This window comes from Pogoniulus pusillus, chromosome 20 (genome assembly GCF_015220805.1).
Source record: "Pogoniulus pusillus isolate bPogPus1 chromosome 20, bPogPus1.pri, whole genome shotgun sequence".
In the NCBI taxonomy this organism is placed as follows: Eukaryota; Metazoa; Chordata; class Aves; order Piciformes; family Lybiidae; genus Pogoniulus; species Pogoniulus pusillus.
Window position 1 is genome coordinate 9,987,418 of NC_087283.1, and position 21,780 is coordinate 10,009,197.

General features: G+C 49.4%; 1 protein-coding gene across 7 annotated transcripts in view; it reads left to right on the plus strand.

Annotated features, from left to right (window-relative positions):
- The first annotated feature begins 1,213 nt into the window (after positions 1–1,213).
- ZC3H18 (zinc finger CCCH-type containing 18) overlaps positions 1,214–21,780 on the plus strand; it is a 57,830-nt gene continuing 37,263 nt past the window's right edge. For 4 of the 7 annotated variants that reach the window (XM_064160100.1, XM_064160104.1, XM_064160105.1 and 1 more), the window contains exons 1-7: positions 1,614–1,635; positions 2,201–2,283; positions 11,192–11,793; positions 15,775–15,859; positions 19,873–20,021; positions 20,349–20,441; positions 21,402–21,559. In XM_064160100.1, the coding sequence (XP_064016170.1) occupies positions 11,206–11,793; positions 15,775–15,859; positions 19,873–20,021; positions 20,349–20,441; positions 21,402–21,559 (1,073 nt within the window). In that variant the 5' untranslated portion in view covers positions 1,614–1,635; positions 2,201–2,283; positions 11,192–11,205. Of the gene's footprint in view, positions 1,416–1,613; positions 1,636–2,200; positions 2,284–4,240; positions 4,330–4,603; positions 4,706–11,191; positions 11,794–15,774; positions 15,860–19,872; positions 20,022–20,348; positions 20,442–21,401; positions 21,560–21,780 lie in introns of those variants that run through there. The other 3 variants (XM_064160102.1, XM_064160101.1, XM_064160103.1) reach the window with 3 other exon arrangements.

Here is a 21,780-nt window from a genome sequence, read left to right on the forward strand (position 1 = left end):
CATCCCCCTGCCCATACTTCCCGCATGTGCTCCCTCACCATGCCCACACACACACACACAGGTGCATCTCTCTGCCCATACTTCCCGCATGTGCTCCCTCACCATGCCCACACACACACACACAGGTGCATCCCTCTGCCCATACTTCCCACATGTGCCCCCTCACCATGCCCACACACACACACACAGGTGCATCCCTCTGCCCATACTTCCCACATGTACTCCCTCACCATGCCCACACACACACACAGGTGCATCCCTCTGCCCATACTTCCCACATGTGCCCCCTCACCATGCCCACACACACACACACAGGTGCATCCCTCTGCCCATACTTCCCACATGTGCCCCCTCACCATGCCCACACACACACACACAGGTGCATCCCTCTGCCCATACTTCCCGCATGTACTCCCTCACCATGCCCACACACACACACAGGTGCATCCCTCTGCCCATACTTCCCACATGTGCCCCCTCACCATGCCCACACACACACACACAGGTGCATCCCTCTGCCCATACTTCCCGCATGTGCTCCCTCACCATGCCCACACACACAGGTGCATCCCTCTGCCCATACTTCCCACATGTGCCCCCTCACCATGCCCACACACACACACACAGGTGCATCCCTCTGCCCATACTTCCCGCATGTACTCCCGCACCATGCCCACACACACACACAGGTGCATCCCTCTGCCCATACTTCCCACATGTGCCCCCTCACCATGCCCACACACACACACACAGGTGCATCCCTCTGCCCATACTTCCCACATGTGCCCCCTCACCATGCCCACACACACACACACAGGTGCATCCCTCTGCCCATACTTCCCGCATGTACTCCCTCACCATGCCCACACACACACACAGGTGCATCCCTCTGCCCATACTTCCCGCATGTGCTCCCTCACCATGCCCACACACACACACACAGGTGCATCCCTCTGCCCATACTTCCCACATGTGCCCCCTCACCATGCCCACACACACACACACAGGTGCATCCCTCTGCCCATACTTCCCACATGTGCTCCCTCACCATGCCCGCCCACACACACACACACAGGTGCAGGCTTCCCCACGCACGTTCCCCGCCCGCGCCGCTGTGCCGTGCGCGTCCCCTTTAAGTCGCGCTCGCGGGGGAAGGGGCGTGGCGAGAGGAGCGCGCGCCCGCCCGCCCTTCTCCTCCTCCTCCTCCTCCCCTGCTCCTCCAGCGAGAGCGTCGCGTTCGGATGACGTCACGCCATGGCCGCCCTGCGCCGCCGCGAGTAGAGGCCCTGTCCTCGTCCCGCGCCGCAGCCGCCGCTTCGCCGCCGCTCCCCTTCCCCGCGTCCCCCCCCGCCCCCCGCCTCATCCGTTCCCCGCTGCTCCGGCCTAGCCCCGGCCTGCTGAGCCCGCCCGCCCAGGTGAGCAGTTCCCCACACTGCCGCGCTAGGCGGGCGCCGGCTGCGGCCTAGTGCCGGGGAAGGGGGGGCGGGCCCGGGCGCCGGCGGAACCTGGAAGGGGGGCGGCGGCCTTGGGCTGGGGGGAGCAGCCCGTGTGGGGGATGCTGGGGAGTAGGGGCGTCCCTCTGGAGAGGAGGGAGAGCTCTTGGTGTGGATGGCAGGAAGGAGAGCGCGGGTGTCGGTGAGAATGGGGGAGATGGGCCCAGTGGGGTGGGGGGCGGTTTGGAAAGTGGGGTGTGGGGAGGGAAACGAAAGTTGGAGATGATGGCAGAGTGACAGCCCCGGTTTGGAGTTGGGGGGTGTTGGGATGAGGAGGGGACTCCTTTGGTTTTGAGGGGATTTGAGGAGGGCTACCGTTGGGAGGACGTTGGGATGGGGTGAGGAGTTCTTAGGTTTCAAGGGGGTTTGCGTAAGGGAGCCCCGGGAGAGTATTGGGCTGAGGACAGGGGTGACTTGGAGTGGGGGGTCCTTAAGTTTCTGGGGGTACTTGGAAAGGGCTGCCCTGATTTGGGGGTTGCAGCCTTACTGTGGAGGAGAGGGTGTTGGGAGAGGGCAGTCTCATCTAGATGAGAAGGGGCTGGGGAAGGGACACAACCAGCTTGCGGTGAGTAGTCCTTGTTTTAGTTAGGTTTGTCAGAAGGGGATAGGTTCAACTGAAGGGTGCTTGAGGTGATAGTTCACCTTCTGAAGAGTAGTGAGGGGGGACCCCAGAGGTACAGGCAGCTCTGACTGTCCTCCCTCCCCAGGCAGGCGGGAACAAGGAGAATTCCAGCAACCTTGGCCTGGGGGTCCAGCAGAAGGACCTCAGCCTGGCAGGAGGACTTGTAAGGTAAGGGAGGTATGGAGGGAGCTGTGAGGCCAAGTCTGGGAACCCTCATTATCACCAACAGCATGTAGGGGTCTCTTTTGTGGCCTTTAGGTGGCTGCATCTGCCACAGGAGTCTGTTCTGCAATATCTGGGTGTATGCCTGGCCCGTGGAGGTCACTTCTGTGATGGGTAGGTTGGGTACATCACCCAGAGGGGTCCTCTGTGCAAGAAGTGGGTATAGAACACCAGCGTTATACTGGTTTGAGTTGTCCACTCAGCACAGCAGGATCTGCTGGAGGTGGCTTAGGTTATCTCTTCCTGTGGGTCATCTCAGCAGTTGTCTTGTGGTCACTAAGAATGTTTTTTATCTGCTCCACTGCTATCTCAGCTGATCTGAAGCAGCTGTTAACGGTGCTGTAGCAAGAGCAGCATCTCCAAGGTGCCACTTCTTTTTTATGGCCTTCCCAAACTGCTTAGGTTAAGGAAAAGGGTGCCAGCTCTTTGCAAGGCTCTTGACCCTGTGTTCCACACAAAGGTAGACTCTTGAATGTGATGAATCACAAATCCTACAGGTTTCAGGAACGGTTGCATTTGTTTTGTGGCATGGGACTGAGGTGCTGATATTCCAAATGAGCATCTGTCAGTGGAGAGCTGCAGGAAGAGCTGTAGGAAAATCAGTTGCACTGTGAAAACAAACTCCAGCTGCCCAGAGTGCCATTTCCCTTCAGCTTCAGGCTCAGTCCCAGAGTATCTCTGACAGAAAGAGGTGGTTAACATCTCAAATCAGAGCTGTCTGAGCCCTGCTTTGACAATCAGCTGGCTGGAAGTGGCTGTCACCGAGCAGTTCTTTTAAATGAATACTACAAAGCAGCTCAGCTGTCGGCGTTAAAAACTTCCCTGAGGGCTGCCAGGTGATTGAAGCTTTCTATGCATCTTCCAAGTCGGTGTTGCTCCTCTGATAAGGGTGTATTTTGGTTAATTAACTCTGCTAACGACCTTGGTTTCATTCAAAGCAAATGATTGGGTGCTCTGCTTTTGTTCCACACCTCTTTTCAGTTGTGCTTGATGTTCCTTTCCTGGATCAAGAGGGATTTTATTTCCTTCTCCACCTCTTGTTGCTGCTCTTCCTTATGTTCCCCCCGTTGTGCTTCCTGTTTTCTGCTTCTTTGTTCATAAACCTTTCTGTGCTGTGTTTGTCTTTTCACCTGTGCTGTCAGCACCCCTTCTTATTCGCTCTCCTCAGCTCTTCACCATCCTCGAGGCTGGACTCGGACCATGCTTCATAATATTCCTGTTCTGCTTTATCAAGTTTTCATGTACCTGATTAGTAGAAACGTTTTAATTTTGCATCAAGCTGTTAGGAAGTGGCCTTTATTCTTTCTTTCTCACTTCTGTCACAGAAATTTCTGCCTGAAGCAAAATTCATGGTTTCTCTTCTTTGTGTCTGCCCTGTGAGCACCCCAAGAACTGAGAGGTCTCTACTTAGCAGGTAGAGAAGTTGGGTATGTGCCTGATCCTTTGTAGGATTTTAAGATGAAGCTGATTCTCTGTTGAGCTCCACTTTTCTGTAGGGTACTGGGTGCCTTCCTGCTACCAGAGGAGCTGGAACTGTCCATTTCCATACTATATCCGAGAGAGATTCCTTGTTCACGTGAAGAAAGCTTTTTGTGGCCCCATATGAAGATTCAGCCTTGGCAGGAGGAATTTAATGAATGGATGTGGTGCTTTCCAGGAATATTTTTCCCTTGGTGGCTGTTTCAGATCCCATCTTATCTCTCAGCTTTGTCCTATAGGTGCTACAGAGGGTTAGAGTAAGCTGCCACCTTTTCCCAACTACTTCCAGTTCATCTGCTGCCCAGGCCCTACCTGCTGTTATTTGTACACAAAGCTTAACTTTATTGGCTTAATTAAAGGTGCTGCTCCAACTTTCCATGAGTTCTAATTGAAAACAGCACAAAGTAGAGCAATCAATAACAGGATCTGAGCCTGCTGTTAGCAACAGGCAGTGTTGTGGATCCAGAATGTGTGTCAGTGAGACACGGAACTGCCTCTGGAGACATGTCCAAGGTACACCTGTGACCACAGACTAAAACCTGTTGGCATTTAATAGAATCATAGAATGGTTTGGGTGGGAAGAGACCTTTAGAGCTCATCTAGTCCAACCTCCCTATGCTGAGCAGGCACATCTACAACTAGAGCATATTGCTCAGAGAGTCCTGAACTACTTGACCTGGGATGGTTCCAGGGATGGGGAATCTCCAACCTTTTTGGGCAACCTTGGCCAGTGTCTCACAACTTCTTCCTTCTAATTTTGTATCTTCTGATGCTGTTCATTTAACAGACATTAGAAGTTGGGCTTGATCTTGAAAACAGAGCTGCTGCAAAGAATTCCAACGCTCTGACTCATCTACCTCTTGCCTTGGGCAAATCACCTAAGAAAAGTGTAAGGTTTACAATATGATTTAAATTGTATCCTGGGATTACTTGGCAGTACTGAAGATGGGTTTCAAAAGACAGCTTGAAGTAGAAGAGAAGGCTTTTCTCTCACTGTCTGTAGTGCTGTGTCAAGGCTTCTTGGTTTCAATCCTGCCTTTTAAGTTTAAAAAAAGTCTTGGATGTCATTAAATGATGGAAAAAATAGAATGTGGCTGAAGCAGATGGATTCAACTTTCTGTGACATATTCCTTAACACCTCCTTGATGTCTGATGCCTTTTCACCTGTGAGAGGTGGAACTCTGTGTGATTTAAAATGTTTTCCAGTAAGGCTATAGACATAAGGGGGAACAGGATGTTCCATTCCTTGTCACAGCCACACAGCCAAGTCCCTGCAGGTGAGGATGGCCATGTGTGTGCCCAGCTTAGGAGGAAGCTCATGGAAGCCAGGAAGCACTGATAAAGTGAAGGAGTAATTAATGCTTCATTCCTTTATTTGAAACAGTGTGGTCAGCAGGACTAGGGCATGGATTGTCCCCCTGTGCGGGGAGTCACACCTTGAGTACTGGGTTCAGTTTTGGGCCCCTCACTCCAAGAAGTACATTGAGGTGCTGGAGCAGGTCCAGAGAAGGGCAACAAAACTGGTGGAGGGTCCAAGGAACAAGTCTTGTGAGGAGCAGCTGAGGGAACTGGGGTTGTTGAACCTGGAGAAAAGGAGGCTGAGACGAGACCTCCTGGCTCTCCACAAGTCCCTGCAAGGAGGTTGGAACCAGGTGGGGATTGGTCTCTTCTCCCAAGGAACAAGCAACATGACAAGAGGAAAGGGCATCAGGTTGTGCCAGGGAAGGTTTAGCTTGGGCATGAGTGTCCTGGGTTGAGCTGGAACAGTTCTGGACAGAATGCACAATTTACCCCAAAGGAGTAAATAAAAACCCTTGCACAGCATTCTGTAGAACCCACATTTACAAAAGCAAACCAGGTAGAGAAGGTATTCACTGCAAAAGCAGCAATGGCCTAGTCCCCCCTGCACGTAAGGCCTCGAGGTTAAACCTTGCTGCACAGCAAAAATACATTTCCCCCCAGTAAAGCCTCTCTCCCACACAGCAAGCAAAAGGCAAGAGAGAGCTGACCAGACAGTCTGCTCCTTGTATAGGGATAATATAGGATATGGAATGGAATAACCTCAGATGACATCTAGACCTCCCCCTTGAGGCTTTATACTGCCTCTGGAGGATTTCACCTCTGCTTTTACAATTAATCCCTAGCTTGCAACACATGAGGAACAATTTCTTATCCTCGAGGGCTGTCAGTGTCTGGCCCAGGGTAGTGATGGAGTCCTCAACCCTGCAGGGGTTTCAAAGCTATGGAGATGAAGTGCTGAGGGCCACGGTTTAATGGTGACCTGTCAGTGCTGGGTTAACAGCTGGACTCAATGATCTTAAAGGTCTCTTCCAACCTAAATGATTCCATGGTTCTGTGTTGTAGCTGAGCACAGTGGGGCTCTGCCTGTGCTGCTGAGCAAGCAGCAAGTCCCAGCTCTTTCATTCAGGCCACTTCTTGGCTTCGTATTTTTGTTAGGCTGCCTCCAATGCTGCTGCATCATTGACAGGGACATTGCGAGGCAGCAGAGACTGATTGGGGATGTGAGGACCCAAATGGAGCAGCTGGAGGAAAATCTTGCTTGACCTGAGTGTTCTCTGTGGGAATACCAAGTGCCATCTGGCTCACACCTGGAAGGGTGCCACGTGCTTACTCTGGGTAGGATGGCTGGAAAGTTTAGCTGCCAAATCTTCTGGTTCTTCACTGAGAATGTGTGAACTGCTCCTGAGAAGCTTTTAACTCAATGAGATGTAGACAAGTGACTCTAGAGACAAGAAAAGACAGGCTTTGGGCTGAAAACGAACCACTGCATTTGCTCCATAGCATCTTGCTCAACAGGCTGTACCAACATCTTCAGCCTGGCAAAGTGAATGCATTGTGAGATTCATCAGAAGCACTTAGTGACCTGTTCTGGTCTGCTTCAGACTTGAAGAAAATGAGAATTTGGCAAACTTTGAGCAAATAAAGTCAGTTTTGTAATAGAGGAGGTTGTGCAGCTTTGACCAAAGCAACTTTGCCTGAGCTGCCTGTAGTTTTAAAGAGCCTCTAAAGAGAAAACACTGCAAAGTGAGAGATGATAGACTTGATTCTTGCCCCACATCCTAGACTGCAAGTCAAACAATCTTATCTGTAGGTTCCAAGTTAATTTTTTGCTTTTAGAACTGGCTTTGAGGACAGTTAGAGACAGGTTTGGATTTAAGGCACAGAAATTCCAAGCTTCTGATGAGGGCTGAGACCTATGGATTTCTGCTCTCCAGCTTATGTCAAGTGTTGCTTGAGTTGAAGTACTTCCATGTGGTCATTTTTTCTGAGGTGTTCCTGTGACTGAGGGAGGGTGGGAAGCAAAATAACCCCAAATAACTAAAAACGCCCAACAACAACAAAATAAAAGCAAAAAAAATGGAAACAAACAAACTGCCCCCTTAAAAAGTCCTCCTGGCATTCCAGAGATTTGGGATGAGCTGTGATCTGTAGGTGATTCCTCCTCGCAGAGATGCTGCAGTCCCCTAGTCATCCTTGTGGTCCTTGGCCCTCTATTGGACACTCCTGGTCTCTTGTGGTCTGGGGAGTCCACAGCTGGACTTTAGACTCCAGATGTGGCCTCACCAGGGCAGAATAGAGGGAGAAGAGAACCTCCTTCCACCTGCTGGCCACACTCTTCTTCATGCACCCCAGGAGCCCATTGGCCTTCTTGGCCATGAGGGCACATTGCTGGCTCCTGGTGAACTTGTCCACCAGCACTCCCAGGTCCTTCTCCTGTCTGTGCAGCTGTCACTGAATGGCAGCAGAGCCTGATGGGGTGTCAGCCACTTGTCCCAGTTCTATGTCACCGACATCAGTTATCTTCTGATCTCCATCTCCTTAATTTGTCCTGCTTCTGATTTTACCTTTGCACATCCTGGGTTTGCTTTGGGGCATTTCAATACAGTTGCACATAAGATTGAGGCAAAAATGTGGCTCATTGGCTTTGGGGTATCTCTTCTTGCCTTCTGGTGAACTTGAAGCAACAACCCTGAACTGTGGCTCTCAGCAGAATAATTCAGTGTAGGAGGTGGTGGAGAAACTGAAAAGGTCTCTGTGTGCTGCTTCACTGCCTATATAGAGGGAGGACATAAGGTTGCTGTTACTTGAATCCAGGGAAATGAGAACCAAAACCATACTGCCTGGGTTTTGTGAACCCTTTTGAACTGAGCTGTCGTTTTTTATGCTTCTTATCTGTTCCGGGGGTGGAAATTAGCAACAAATGATTGTGACTGGGTTTCTATAACAGCTTGAACAGCTGCTGGCTGAGGTGAATGGCTTACATTTATCACGTTAGCTGCTTCATTTTGTTTTCCCTCCATCCCTGCAGAGGTCTCGATGTGGAATGCAGAAAGGTGTTGAGTTCACTTAAATATTTTCTCTTTGATGCTGCTTCTTCACGTGAATCAGAAAGCAAATTTCCTGAAGGCATCTGCCCTGGACAGCTTTCTATTTCTCCTGGCCTTTTAAGGCTGACCTTTCAGATGTAGCAGGCCAAGTTGTGCTCAGTGCACGGAGAACCTAACTTCTCAGGCACTTCAGTGATTAAAATCTCTGCTACAAGCTTGGTTCTAATCAGTAACAATTTGTTCAAGCCTTTATGAACTCAGCATCAACCTTTATATAACCAGTAAAACCATTTTTTTTGTTTCAGATCACATCCTGTTTAACAATCCAGAGCTGCTCTCAGGAGGCAATTGCTGGCTTCTAATTTAGCTTTAGACTTCTCAAGTGAAATCAGAACTTTGGTGGTGAGCAAGAACTGACTTCAGATGTTCAGAGAACTAAGAGTAGGCAGCAGGATGCTCAAAATGTGACTCTGCTACTGCTTGAGGCCACATCAGTTGTTTAGATCATCCTCCCATTTGTCCATCAGCTCATATCTGCGCAGGGCTTTGAAGATTTGAAGCAGAGCACAGTTGCTGGGTCCTAACACAGAGACTCATGCTGCTTCTGGGAGTCTTTTTCATTTTGTTCTATTTTTTAGCTCCTTCTCTGCAGATCTCCCATAGTCTAATGAGCAGCATTTTCTTGAGTGAGGCTTTCATCTTGAGGGTTTGCTGCAAATACCAGCTAATAATGTCTTCACTAGGATAAAGGCAGGAGATGTTATCTCTGTGATGACAGTGCATCTGGCAGCAGACAAGACAGGAATACAACAGCCCTGGTCCTGGCAAGGTTATGAAGAAGCAGATGAGCAACACAGGGAATGATGTTGTCCTGCCTTCCTGATTTCTAGGCGTGGGCTGGAGGGGATGCTGCAGATTCCCCACTCTTACCCTCCTGCTGTGTTTCAGCACTGACACAGGTGTGCTCCCACAACCTGGTGGGGATTGGAAGGGACTTCTGGAGATCACCTAGTTCAAACCTCGCTGCTAAAGCAGGATCACCCACAGCAGGTTGTACAGGATTGCAACATCCAGGCAGGTTTAGAATCTCTGCAGAGAAGGAGACTCCACAATCTCTCTGGGCAGCCTGCTCCAGGGCTCCAGCACCCTTGCAGCAAAGAAGCTTTTCCTTCTCTTCAGATGAAACCTCCTGGGTTCCAGTTTGTGCCCATTGCCCCTTGTCATGTCACGGAGCACACCTGAGAAGAGTCTGGCCCCATCCTCTTGCCCCTCACCCTTTTGCTCTTGCTGAGCATTGATCAGATCCCCTCTCAGGCTGCTTTTCTCCAGGTCTCAGCATTTTCTCCTCACAGAGATGCTCCAGGCCCCTCAGCATCTTTATAGTCTCCACTGGACTCTCCAGTAGTTCCCTGTCTCTCTTGAACTGGAGAGCTGGGTCCAGTTCTGAGATGTGACCTCACTAGGACAGAGTAGATGGGGAGGAGAACCTTCCTCGACCTGCTGGCCACACTCTTCTTCATGCACTCCAAGAGACCATTTGCCTTCTTGGTCACGAGAGCACACTGCTAGCTCTTGGGCACTTTGTTTTCCACCAGCACTCCCAGATCTTTTTCTATGGAGCTGCTTCCCAGCAGATCAGCCTCTGGCCTGTACTGGTGCAGGGAATTATTTCTTCCCATGTGCAGAACCCTCCACTTGCCCTTCTTGAGCGTCATGAGGTTCCTGTCCACTTGACTGTCCATCCTGGTCAGGTTCTGTTGTTACCAAAGCATTCTGGGTTTCAGGTGCCATGAAGGCCTGACCTTGCTTTGCTCTGTTTGCAGCGTGTGGCAGTCTGGATGCTGTGGTTTGGTTTCACCTTCTGCCTGTCTGCAGTTGCTCTTTGATGCAAATGACAACCTTGGCCATGCAGAACCGGTTGGAAAGGTGACAGGATGGGTCAGGGAAAGGTGAAGCAGTGCAGAGCTGCCTCATGTTAGTAGCTTTTATTTCAGGAGGGATTGCTGGATGTGTTTGATGGAGCTGCCAGAGTCTTGTATTTGTAGCATTTCTATTCCAAAGGTCTTTAATATAACAAGTTAAAATGTGGTGATTTATGGCATGGGTTTGTGGCAGCAGCAGAATTGCTGGGAGGTTGTAGCTAGGAGCAGCTGAAATAAAGCAGAATGGCTACTAAGATGAAGTCTTGTTGATTTGTCACCTTGTGGCTTTTCTTTAGTCCTGAATATGCTCCTGTAAGCCTTGGGTTTGTTTTCACCTTCTCATTTCTGTCTGATGGCCTCTCAAGCCTGGTCCTGTGCAGACCTTGGGCTTTGGAGGAGAAGAATTTAGTCCTCTGGAAAGGTGCCACCTTGAGAGGAGCTGATGCTTCTGTTGAACCATTCCACTGGTACAATCAGAGAACTGTGGTTTGTGCTTTTACCTCTCTGAGTGGCTGCCAAACTTGCTGAGACACCTTTTTCAGCTTGGGCTCTTCTGAGACGGCTGAGCACCACTGGTTATTGCTGAGGGGCTTGAAGAAGGAGTTGTTTATAGGGCTAAGGACAGGCTGCATCAGGAGACCACAGCCAAAGGGTAAGAGTTTTTAATCACCAGGAGCTTTGTCTAGATGTGGAACAGTAATGCTCATCATAAGAGGCAACTCAAGCAGTTCCTTGAGTCAGTTCCATAATTCATGGACCTTTTGCCTTCTGGAGTAAAGGTACTGTGATAAACCATGTCAGTGGTAAAGCACTGGAACAGGTTCCTCAGAGAAGCTGTGGAGGCTGCAGTGCTGGAAGCTTGGTTGGATGGGGCCTCAAGCAACCTACTGTAGCAGGAGGTGTCACTGTCCATGGCAAGGGGATTGGAACTAGATGATCTTTAAGGTTCTTTCCATCCCACATCATTCTATTGTTCTATGTTCATGGATTCAAGCAACCTTTTCTTCTCGAGGAGGTGACATACAAGAGAAGGAGCTCTGCAGGTGAGACTTGCTTGGTTTGCCAGCTTCTTTCTCCCTAACAATTGCTGTCTTCTCTCTGCAGACTATTGGGCACTGATGGATGTTTCCGACAGCCCTGAGCGAAACCCCTGCTCTCCTGATGAAGATCAGCAACTTTCTGATGATGAAGTCCTGAAGGAGAGTGGTTCAGACCGGGAAATTGATGGAGAGGGTGGGCAAGGCAGCATCCTAGGAGAGGAGGAGGAGGATGCAGCCAGGGGACTGAGTCATGGTGAAGAGGAGACCCACTCAGATGAAGAGGATCGCTTAAGCGAAGCCAAGTCTCAGGAGTCTGACAACAACGAGCAGAGTGGGGAGCTGAAGAGCCCTCCACCTCGAAAAGGAGAGGAGGAAGACAGGACAAATGACCTTGGTGATGAAGCATCCTCTGTCACCCGTGAACTAGATGAACACGAGTTGGACTATGACGAGGAAGTTCCTGAGGAACCAACTGCTGCTGCTACAGAGGACGATGGTGAGAAAGCTGCTGGTGAGGATGATGAGGAAGAGGAAAAAGGAGATGATGCTCATGAAGATGAGAAGAAATCCAGCAGCAAAAGTGATGATGAGAAGGATGGACAGGATCCCCTCAAGGAGAAGAAGAAAGAAGAAGATGATGGCGAAATTGATGACGGAGAAATTGATGTAAGTAGGAGCTGATCTGAGGTGGGCAGAGTGCTGCAGGATGAGCCCTGCTTTGGTGTTTCAGTAGAGTTTGGCTCCTAGACTGCCAGGACAGGAATATCTCTCTTAACTGTGTCCCAGGGGTGCAGCTAACACTTTTTCTTTGGAGATAAGGCCATGGTAGGGACCAGGTTCTGAACTCAGTGGCTGGGGTGTAATGCTTTGAACTGTAGCAAAGCTTTCTGCTGATGCTGACAGAGCCATCACAGATGAGCTTTGTTCCTGTTGAAGGGCTGCAGTGCCTTTAAGAAGCTATTTTGCTCCAGCTCTTGGAAGAGTTTTTAATTATACCAGTGGTAGATGACTGAGAATCAGAATTGTTTGGGCTGGAAGAGACCTTTAAGGTCAAGTTGTTGGCCAAGCAGTGCCAGGTCACCACTAAACCACGTCCCTCAGCACCACATCTCCATGGCTTTGAAACCCCTCTAGCAACAGGGACTCTGCTACTCTGGGCAGCCTGAGCCCAGACATTGGCTGCCCTCAAAGGGGATAAATTGTTCCTTACATCCAACCTAAACCTCCCCTGATGTGACTTGAGGCCATTTCCTCTCATTCCATCACTTGTTCCGTGGGAGAAGAGACCAGCCCCCACTTGGCTCTGGCCTCATTTCAGGCAGCTGTAAAGAGACAGAAGATCTTCCCTCAGCCTCCTTTGCTCCAGGCTGAGCAACTCCAGATCCCTCTGCCGTGGATTTAGGTGTTCATTAGTCTTCTCATGAGTTCACGTTGAGAGGCTGGTGCTCTAGAGCAGTTGCTATGTTCTTGAGGATCAGGTGTGTGCAGGAAGCCCCTGGCCTGAGCACCTACCAGCATCTGCACGTGTGGAAGAGGAAGAGAAGGTGCTGGGTTTTCTGGAAAGTCCCAAACCACACAGTGTCTGTGCAGAGTTTGGTTGATGGGTTCAGCAATGTGCAGCCCCAGTAGCTACTGATTGACAACTGAGAACAGTTTCAGTCTTACAGGCAGATGGAAGCAAGACAAAGCAATTCTAGAAGTAGAGTAGTAGTCCTCCTGTGGCTTCATAGTCTGGTGGACACCTACTTGAACCCAAATAATGGGAGTGAAAAACACCACATAGAGAAATGACCAGGCCAGAGCTCTTGGCTGACTCCTTGTCCATGCCAAAGCACTCCTGCATGGCTAGACCAGGTTGGGGCACTGTTGTGAGGGTGTCCTGGTGACCAGGCAAGGACAGAATGGTCTGAGGATGGGATCTTCACCAAAGAAAGGGATTCATGCTTGGGAGGTGGTGTTGCCTTGCACTGCTGTGTGGTTGCCCTAACCACATGCTTGGAAAGCAGGAAAAATCCTCCTCCTTGTTTGCTGAAGAATCTCAGGTTGTGGATTATTTACTCTAATGAGAAGTTATGTTCCTTAGAAAAGATGCTGTAATTTTGTTCTTCACCCCTGCTCTGGCAGGTGATTTTGTTAAACATATGTTTTTCCAGAAGTTTTGTGCCTTCTATTTTTTGATCCAGTCAGGAATTTCAACTTGTTTTGAGAGAGCCCAGGCAGAGCAACAGAATTCCTCGAGTCCTGATTCGCTGCCTGCCTCCTGATTAAAATATGAATGCTTCCCTTTGGAGTCTGAGGCATTCTTAGGAGTCTGCTTCTCACAAAGCACAAGATGAATCTCTGCTCTGGTTTTCAGACATGAACTCATAACAGGGCTCCCAGCTGCCTGCTGCCGAGGAGACCTCACAGAAATAAATACTTTGCCTTTTGTTCCAGGAGAGCCTTCCCAAAGACTTCACACAGCTCTTTTGAAAGGAGTCCAGTTGAGCTGGTTATACCATTCATGCCTCCCTGAATGCCATCCCCAGCTTGGGGAGGGGGAACTTAAATCTCTGTGGTTTGTTCTGCTTTCACAGCTCCAGCTTGGAGAGGTGGTGGGGAGGGGGAATTATTAATGCAAATTTGCTTTGGAATATAGCAGCAGTCTTCAAAAGCTGCTGTCGTTCAGGAGAGCTCTCCTTGTGTTGCCCTGAGGAATGCAGCAGAAGAGGCTGTTAACCCATCCCTTTGCACATCCTTTTGTTTTCCTGCAGTGAAATGATGTTGTTTTTCCTCCTCTCCAGCTGCCAAACTGATCAAAGTACAAGAACTTTCTTAATCTTTTCCACATAGACAACTGCTGTGGCTGCCACGGGGGGCTGCGAGTGCCACGCAAAGGGAAGGTCCCCACCAGCTGTTCCTCCTTCAGATGTTTCATATGCTGAAAGCTTCTGTAGGGTGGAATGGAGACAGAGCAGAGAAAGGCCAGGGTGTCTTTTTAGAGTAACTATTTTTCTTGCCAGATACTTCTAACAACACTCTGGTTGTGTTTGCATTTGCCTTCTGCTTCATCACCTCTCTTTAGTTCCTTCTAACTTCTCAGATGCAGCCTAGTGAAGGTGGCTTTATTCCCTGGAGAGCAAAAGCTGGAACTTCAAAGTTCTGAGAACTTTATTCTGGAGATGCTTCATAACTGTTCTTTCACGTTCATCCCCTGTGGTTCTCAACTTCTGAAGCAATTTCTTCTCCTGACATGTCTTCCTGGGGCTCTTGTTTGAGCTGATTTACAGCTCCTGTGCAGAGCTGAGGGGTAGAAGAGAAGGTGTCAGATTGTTGCTGGAGAGCATTGGAAGAAATATATGTGACTTTTCTTCCTGAAAAGCTTCAGGAAATGCTCAGCATGGTGAGGGAATGCTTAATTTTTAATTAGTTAATTGTAATAGCAGTCGTTCAGCTGAGGTATGCGAGCCTAGATCCACTGTCCTGTGGGTTTTGAGCTTTTAAGAGAAAATGATGCAGCTTGAAACCTTGGTCAGTGGTGTGACATTGAGATGCTATAGAATCACAGACTGGTGACTCTTCTCCTGGAGAAGAGGAGGCTCAGGGGTCACCTTATTGTTGTCTACAACTACCTGAGGGGTGGTTGTGGACAGGGGGAGGTTGCTCTCTTCTCTCAGGTGGCCAGCACCAGAACGAGAGGACACAGCCTTAGGCTGCGCCAGGGGAAATTTAAGCTGGAGGTGAGGAGAAAGTTCTTCACTGAGAGAGTCATTGGACACTGGAATGGGCTGCCCGGGGAGGTGGTGGAGTTGCCGTCCCTGGAACTGTTCAAGGCAGGATTGGACGTGGCACTTGGTGCCATGGTCTAGCCTTGAGAATTGTGGTAAAGGGTTGGACTTGATGATCTATGAGGTCTCTTCCAACCTTGTTGGTACTGTGAAAGGGGATCTTCAAAAAGTCTTAAATTCCAACCCCTCTGCGATTAGCAGGGACACCTGCAACGAGAGCAGGTTGCTCAGAGCCCTGAATAACCTGTCCTGTGATGGTTCAAGGGATGGGGCATCCACCACTTTTCTGTCCAGGTGAGCCAGTGTCTCACCACACTCAGCTTGAAAAAATTGTCCCTTCTATGCAGTTTAAATCTCCCTCTTTTAGTTCAAACCCATCACCCTTTCTCCTGTCACAACAGGCCTGCTCAACAGCTTGCCCTCAGATTTTTTCTCAGCCCCTTTAAGTCCTGAAAGGCCACAAGAAGGTCTCCCTGGAGCCTTCTCTTCCCAGGCTGAATAACCGCTGTTCTCTCAGCCTGTCCTTACAGCAGAGGGCTTCCAGACCTGCTGTTGTACCCTGCTCCAAAAGGTCCATGTCTCTCCATCTGGACATAGAGCTATTGTCCACTACCCTCTGGATCTGACCACTGAACAGATTGTCTGTAACTCCCAAAGGGTTTTGCAATCACCTTCTGAAGTGCTGAAGTTGACACATCTCCCTGTTCATAGCAGCACATTGTGAAGGTCCTCAAGGGGATATATTGTACTTTGTGCTGCCTTTCTCCTCTGTGTTGCTCCAGGGTGTGTTTGCAGTGACTGATGTTTGACCATATTGTGAAATGTCAAATCACTCTCCAAAATGCACCACCTGAGATGTCAGCTTGCCTGTCTATTGCAGGATGATGACTTGGAAGAGGGAGAAGTTAAAGACCCCAGTGACAGAAAAGTGAGGCCACGTCCCACCTGCCGATTCTTCATGAAAGGTAACAACCTCCTGCCGTGGAAGGAGATGCTCTAATGTTCTGCTTTGGTTTTGTGCCTGCTAAGCTTCTCTGTGCATGAAAAACTGTGACTCAGGTGTCCTCAGTGTCACCTTTGTTCCATAGTGGCCAGCTGCTCGATTTACATAGAGCCACTATGCAAAAGCAGTTTTGCCCAGAGTGTGGTGAGCTCAGCAGAAGCAAATTAAGGGAAATTTGGTGGTGTTTTTAAACCACCTTGGCACAAAATGACTTGGGTAGAGGAAACAGTCAACTGTTTGACCAACTGCTGAATTGCCATCCCTTGATGTATTTAAAAGCTGTCTAGATATGGTGCTTAAGGACATGGTGTAGTAGTGGCCCTGGTGGAGTTAGATAATGGTTGGTCTTGATGATTGTAAAGGTTTTTTCCAACCATGAGTGATTCTGTGAGCTGTTGCTTAGAGGCTATTCCTTGGAAAAGAAAAAGAGCAAATTCTCCATGTTTCTTACCAAAACAGTTGTTTCTTACAATCCTATCTGCACCTCACTTTCTTATTTATTGAAGGGCATTCATGGGATTTTTTTAATGAGGCTGTAAATACTGTTCCTCTGTAAAAAATGATGTGCTCTCATCATATGGTGTCAGCTGTTGGCAACTCAAGTACAGTTGTTTTCACCAAATCCCAGTGTGGTGGGTTGGAAGGGACCTAGTCCAACCTCACTGCTAAAGCAGTCACCTACAGTAGCTTGCCCAGAATCCAAATGTTCAGTTAGCTTTGGAAGCTCTCCAGAGAAGGAGACTCTACAACCTCTCTGGGCAGCTTGCTCCAGAGCTCTGTCATCTTCACAGCAAAAGTTTCTCCTCCTGTTCAGGTGGAACTTTCTGGGTCCCATTTTGTGCCTCTTGTGTTGCTGGGCACTGCTGAAAAGGGTCTGGCTCCGTCCTCTTGACCACTATCCTTTAGATATTGCCACAGGTAAAACAGAAACCCTACCAATATATGCTTGAGAGGTGATGTTGGACCTGACAGGGTGAGGGGGTCTGGTAGTGGCCAGTACTTCCTCTGGGATGAAGAAATAGCTGGAATGAGAAATGATCCTCATGTAAATAGAAGCTTTTCCCTTGAGCCAGAAGGTTGCACCATAGTGTATCAAACAGGACAGTTCTGAAATGTGATGGGGATTGTCAGCCGAAGTGGGAAGCAATGGGGGTAGCAGATCAATTAATTTTGGTAAAGGTCTCCAGATCATAGAAACACTGAATGGTTTGTGTTGGAAGGGACCTTAAAGATCATCAATTCCAACCACCTGCCATAGACAGTGACACCTCCTGCTAGACCAAGTTGTTCAAGGTCCTGTCCAACTCAGCTTTGGACACTTCCTGGCTTGGAGCCCTCACAGCTTTTCTGGACCAGTTCCAGTGCCTCACCACCCTCAGGGGGAAGAATTTCTTGTATCTAGTCTAAATGCAGTTTCTTCCAGTTTGAAGCTATCAGCCTTCATCCTATCACTCCATGCCTGTGTAATGAGTGCTTCTCCAGCTCTTCTGTAGCCCCCTTCAGATACCAGAAGGCAGGTCAAAGATCTCATCAGAGCCTTCTTTTCTCCAGGCAGAATAACCCCAGCTCTCTCAGCCTGTCTTCATAGGGGAGGTGCTCTGGCCCTCCAGTCATCTTCGTAGCTGCCGCTGGACCTGCCCTAACAATTAATAAATCTTAGAACAAATTTCTTAGTGTGAATGAGATCTGAGACTCAGAACGTTTAAATCTGACTAAAAATGATATTTTGCTTGTAATCCTTCTTCATAGGACATCTCCCAGACTTTGTGCCACTGCACAGCAGCCGTCATAGGCTAACCTACATTTTTTTGTAGTGTAAAGAGTAGGTTTTGTAAAGTTTTCTTAAGCTGATTATAGCTTCCACTTCCCTCAGCTTCATCTCACTGAATGTTTGCTCATTTAGTTGGGTTTATTTGCAATCACCCTTGTGAAAATCTGAAATGAGAAGAAGGGTGGAGACCAGGGTGGAGTCTCCTTGCGTCAGCGCGGTGTACAGCGTAGGGGAGTGCTCAGGGGCTTTCCGGAGGCGTGCCAGTCAGATACCAGCTTCTTGGCTTCCTCAGTGGCTTCTGCTGCCAGGCTTTCTGCCCGTGCTGAGACACGAACGTGCTGGCCACAACAACCCCATGCAGAGATACAGGTTGGGGTCGGAGTGGCTGGAGAGCAGCCAAACAGAGAGGGATCTGGGGGTGCTGATTGATACCCGCCTGAACATGAGCCAGCAGTGTGCCCAGGTGGCCAAGAGAGCCAGTGGCATCCTGGCCTGCATCAGGAATGGTGTGGTCAGCAGGAGCAGGGAGGTCATTCTGCCCCTGTACTCTGCACTGGTTAGACCACACCTTGAGTACTGTGTTCAGTTCTGGGCCCCCCAGTTTAGGAGGGACATCGAAATGCTTGAGCGTGTCCAGAGAAGGGCGACGAGGCTGGGGAGAGGCCTTGAGCACAGCCCTACAAAGAGAGGCTGAGGGAGCTGGGATTGGTTAGCCTGGAGAAGAGGAGGCTCAGGGGAGACCTTATTGCTGTCTACAACTACCTGAGGGGTGGTTGTGGCCAGGAGGAGATTGCTCTCTTCTCTCAGGTGGCCAGCACCAGAACAAGAGGACACAGCCTCAAGCTATGCCAGAGGAGATTTAGGCTGGAGGTGAGGAGAAAGTTCTTCACTGAGAGAGTCATTGGGCACTGGAATGGGCTGCCCGGGGAGGTGGTGGAGTCGCCGTCCCTGGGGCTGTTCAAGGCAGGATTGGATGTGGCACTTGGTGCCATGGTCTAGCCTTGAGCTCTGTGGTAAAGGGTTGGACTTGATGATCTGTGAAGTCTGTTCCAGTCCTAATAATACTGTGTGACACTGTGGTGATGATGGTGGAACAGGGAAGTCCTCCAGCAAGCAGAGGTGTTTGTTCCTGAGTCCCCAGCGTGACGTCTGCCTTCACTCAGAAGCATTTGCCCGTGTCAAAGTTCAGGCTGCAGGTCTCCTGCGGCTGTTGTTTGTCTGGGATCTGGCCTGGGTTCAGATAACGTTGACATCTACTCCTGCACGCCCATTAGTAGCTTTGTTGCCAGCAGGGAGCTCAGGTGCTGCCCACGTGGGACCTTAAACACCTTTCAGAATTTTGTCCTTGCTGTGTTTGAGGAGCACAGATGTGTGGCTGTGTCTGGCTTGTGGCATACATGGGTGGAATTGGAGTCATTGAGGTCAGAAAAGACCTTGAGGTGGTCTTAAGATCATTGAGTCCAACCATTGATGCTGCACTGTCAAGTCACCGCTAAACCAGGTTACTCAGCACCACATCTCTACATAGAATCAGCCAGGTTGGAAGAGACCTCCAAGATCACCCAGTCCTATCCAGTCATCTAGACCATGGCACTAAGTGCCCCATCCAGTCTTTTCTTGAACACACCTATTTGAAACTCCCTGAGGGATGTGGACTCCACCACTGTCCCACGCAGCCTGGGCCAGGCCTTGACAGCAGTCAAAGGGTAGAAATTGTTCCTCGTATCCAACCTAAACCTTTCCCAAGGGTAACTTGAGGCTGCTGCTTCTTGCTCCTTGGGAGAAGAGACCAACACCCACCTCACTATAACCTTCCTTCAGGGAGTTGTAGAGGGCCAGTAGTTCTCCCTTCAGGTGTCCTTTTCTCTAGGCTAAATACCTTGAGGTGTTTGTCATTAATAAGATGTGAAGAGCTCACAAGCTTGTTGCTGTGTTTGCTTAAGGGTGTCTCTGCATCCATCTCTTTCTCCCCACCATGATAAGGTTCTAGCATGTTCATCTATGACTGGATCCGTTGTCCTCTCTGGGAACCTGGAGGGTGATGAGCCTCTTTCCAAGGGTGTGAAAACAAGTAAATCTCAACAGAGTTGCATAGAAGCACACTCCTCTGTCTCAGTATTCCCTGACGGGTTTGAACCAGCGGTGGGGCTGAACCAACACTTGCTGGAAGTGTGCCGGGATCTAACAGAGCTCTTTTCCCACAGGTCACTGTACGTGGGGCATGAACTGCCGATTCATTCACCCTGGTGTGAATGACAAAGGAAACTACTCCTTGATCTCCAAACCTGAGCCCTTCTCTCCAAATGGTGCTCCTCCCATCGGCCCTCACCCCCTGATGCCAGCCAACCCTTGGGTATGGACATCTTTTATGTCAATTTGTGGCTTCTGCATGTAGATTTTGTCTTCTGATCTAGGAGAAGTGAAGATTTTACTGGAGCTAGTACTTTAGGAAGACTCCATGCATCTGTTGGATACCTGATTTTTAAAAGGTGGGCTTGAAGTTGCTAGCAGAGGTCAATCATTTTCCATGTGTGTCCCAGCTTGTGTCCTGCTGATTGATAGATCTCTGGAGTGACTGGAGGTGTTCTTTGGGTAACTGTTTACTGGGGGTACAGCAAGATTTTGCTATTTAAAACTTATGTCCTGTGTCTGTCTCCTTGCTCTTCTCATTTTCCAACAGGGAGGGCCTGTTGTTGATGAAATCTTACCTCCACCTCCTCCAGACCCTCCAACAGAAAGTGCCTGGGAGCGAGGACTCCGGCATGCAAAAGAGGTAAATGCCACCTTGAGGGATGTCTCCAGAATCCCTGAACCTCTTCCATTGGGAGCACAGAGTGTCTTGCTCTTCTCGAGGAACCTTCCTTTTGCCTTTCAACCTATTAACTGTGTCTTGTATATCCCACTTGAGACACATTCAAGAGGAGCTGACATCCAGGGTTGGGTATTTCATTAACGCAAGCAAGGGGGAGTTTGTGGCCCTGAAGCTGAGCCCTCCACAAACCGAAACATCAGAAGGTTGCTTCAGTTTCCCTTCAGTGCCTGCTTCTCTGACATGTACAGGAGCAGGGCAGGTATTGCTCCCCTATACCGTGCACTGGTGAGGCCTCACCTCAAATACTGGGTTCAGTTTTGGACCCACTCATTCCAAGAAAGACATGGAGATGCTGGACCTTGCCCAGAGAAGGGCAGAGAAGCTGGTGAACGGTCTAAGCACAGGTCTTAGGAGGAGCAGTTGAGGGAACTGGGATTGTTTAGCCTAGAGAGAAGGAGGCTGTGAGGAGACCTGGCTGTCTACAACTTCTGAAAGGAGATTGGAGGCAGATGATGGTTGGTCACTTCTCCCAAGTATCAGGTGACAAAACAAGAGGAAATGGCCTCCAGGCTTCAACTTTAAGTGAAACTTCTTCACTGCAAGTGGTCTCAGACACTGCAACAGACTCCCCAGGGAGCTGATTCAATCCTTAGAGGAGTTGAAAAGCCTCAGAGATGTGATGCTGAGGGATGTGGTTTTGTACCAGACTTGGAAGAGTTAGAGCATGGTTGGACTTGATTTTGAAGATCTTTTCCAGCCTAACTGATTTTATGATTCTATAACCCATGTGTCTGATCGCTGCAGAAAATGGAGCCAGCATGTGTGAACCTTTGCTTGCCTATCTGCTGCTGTTCTGAGCCAAGGGAAACGCCTCCAAACCCTCCTTTCTTTACAGTGGTTTTTGTTTCGCTGTTCCTGCAGGTATTAAAAAAGGCAACGATGAGGAAAGAGCAGGAGCCTGACTTTGAGGAGAAGAGGTTCACGGTGACTATTGGCGAAGACGAGCGCGAGTTCGACAAAGAGAACGAGTTCTTCCGCGACTGGAATTACCGCATCACCAGAGACGTCCGAGATCCAGCGTAAGGCACAGCTTTGGGCTCGCCACGAGGAGTGGGTGGGTGGGAAAGGCAGTGCAGCAGCACAGTCTTAACCTCTTCCTTCAAACTGGAGGAATGCTCGCTCAGGAAGTAGAAACCGCTTCCATTAAGCACATTGTACACTGGTTAAAACTTGACCTGCCTCTCCTGTCTCCAGTCCAACACAACCTTATTTACAGTTGGCTCTAAACCTTTTTGCCTTC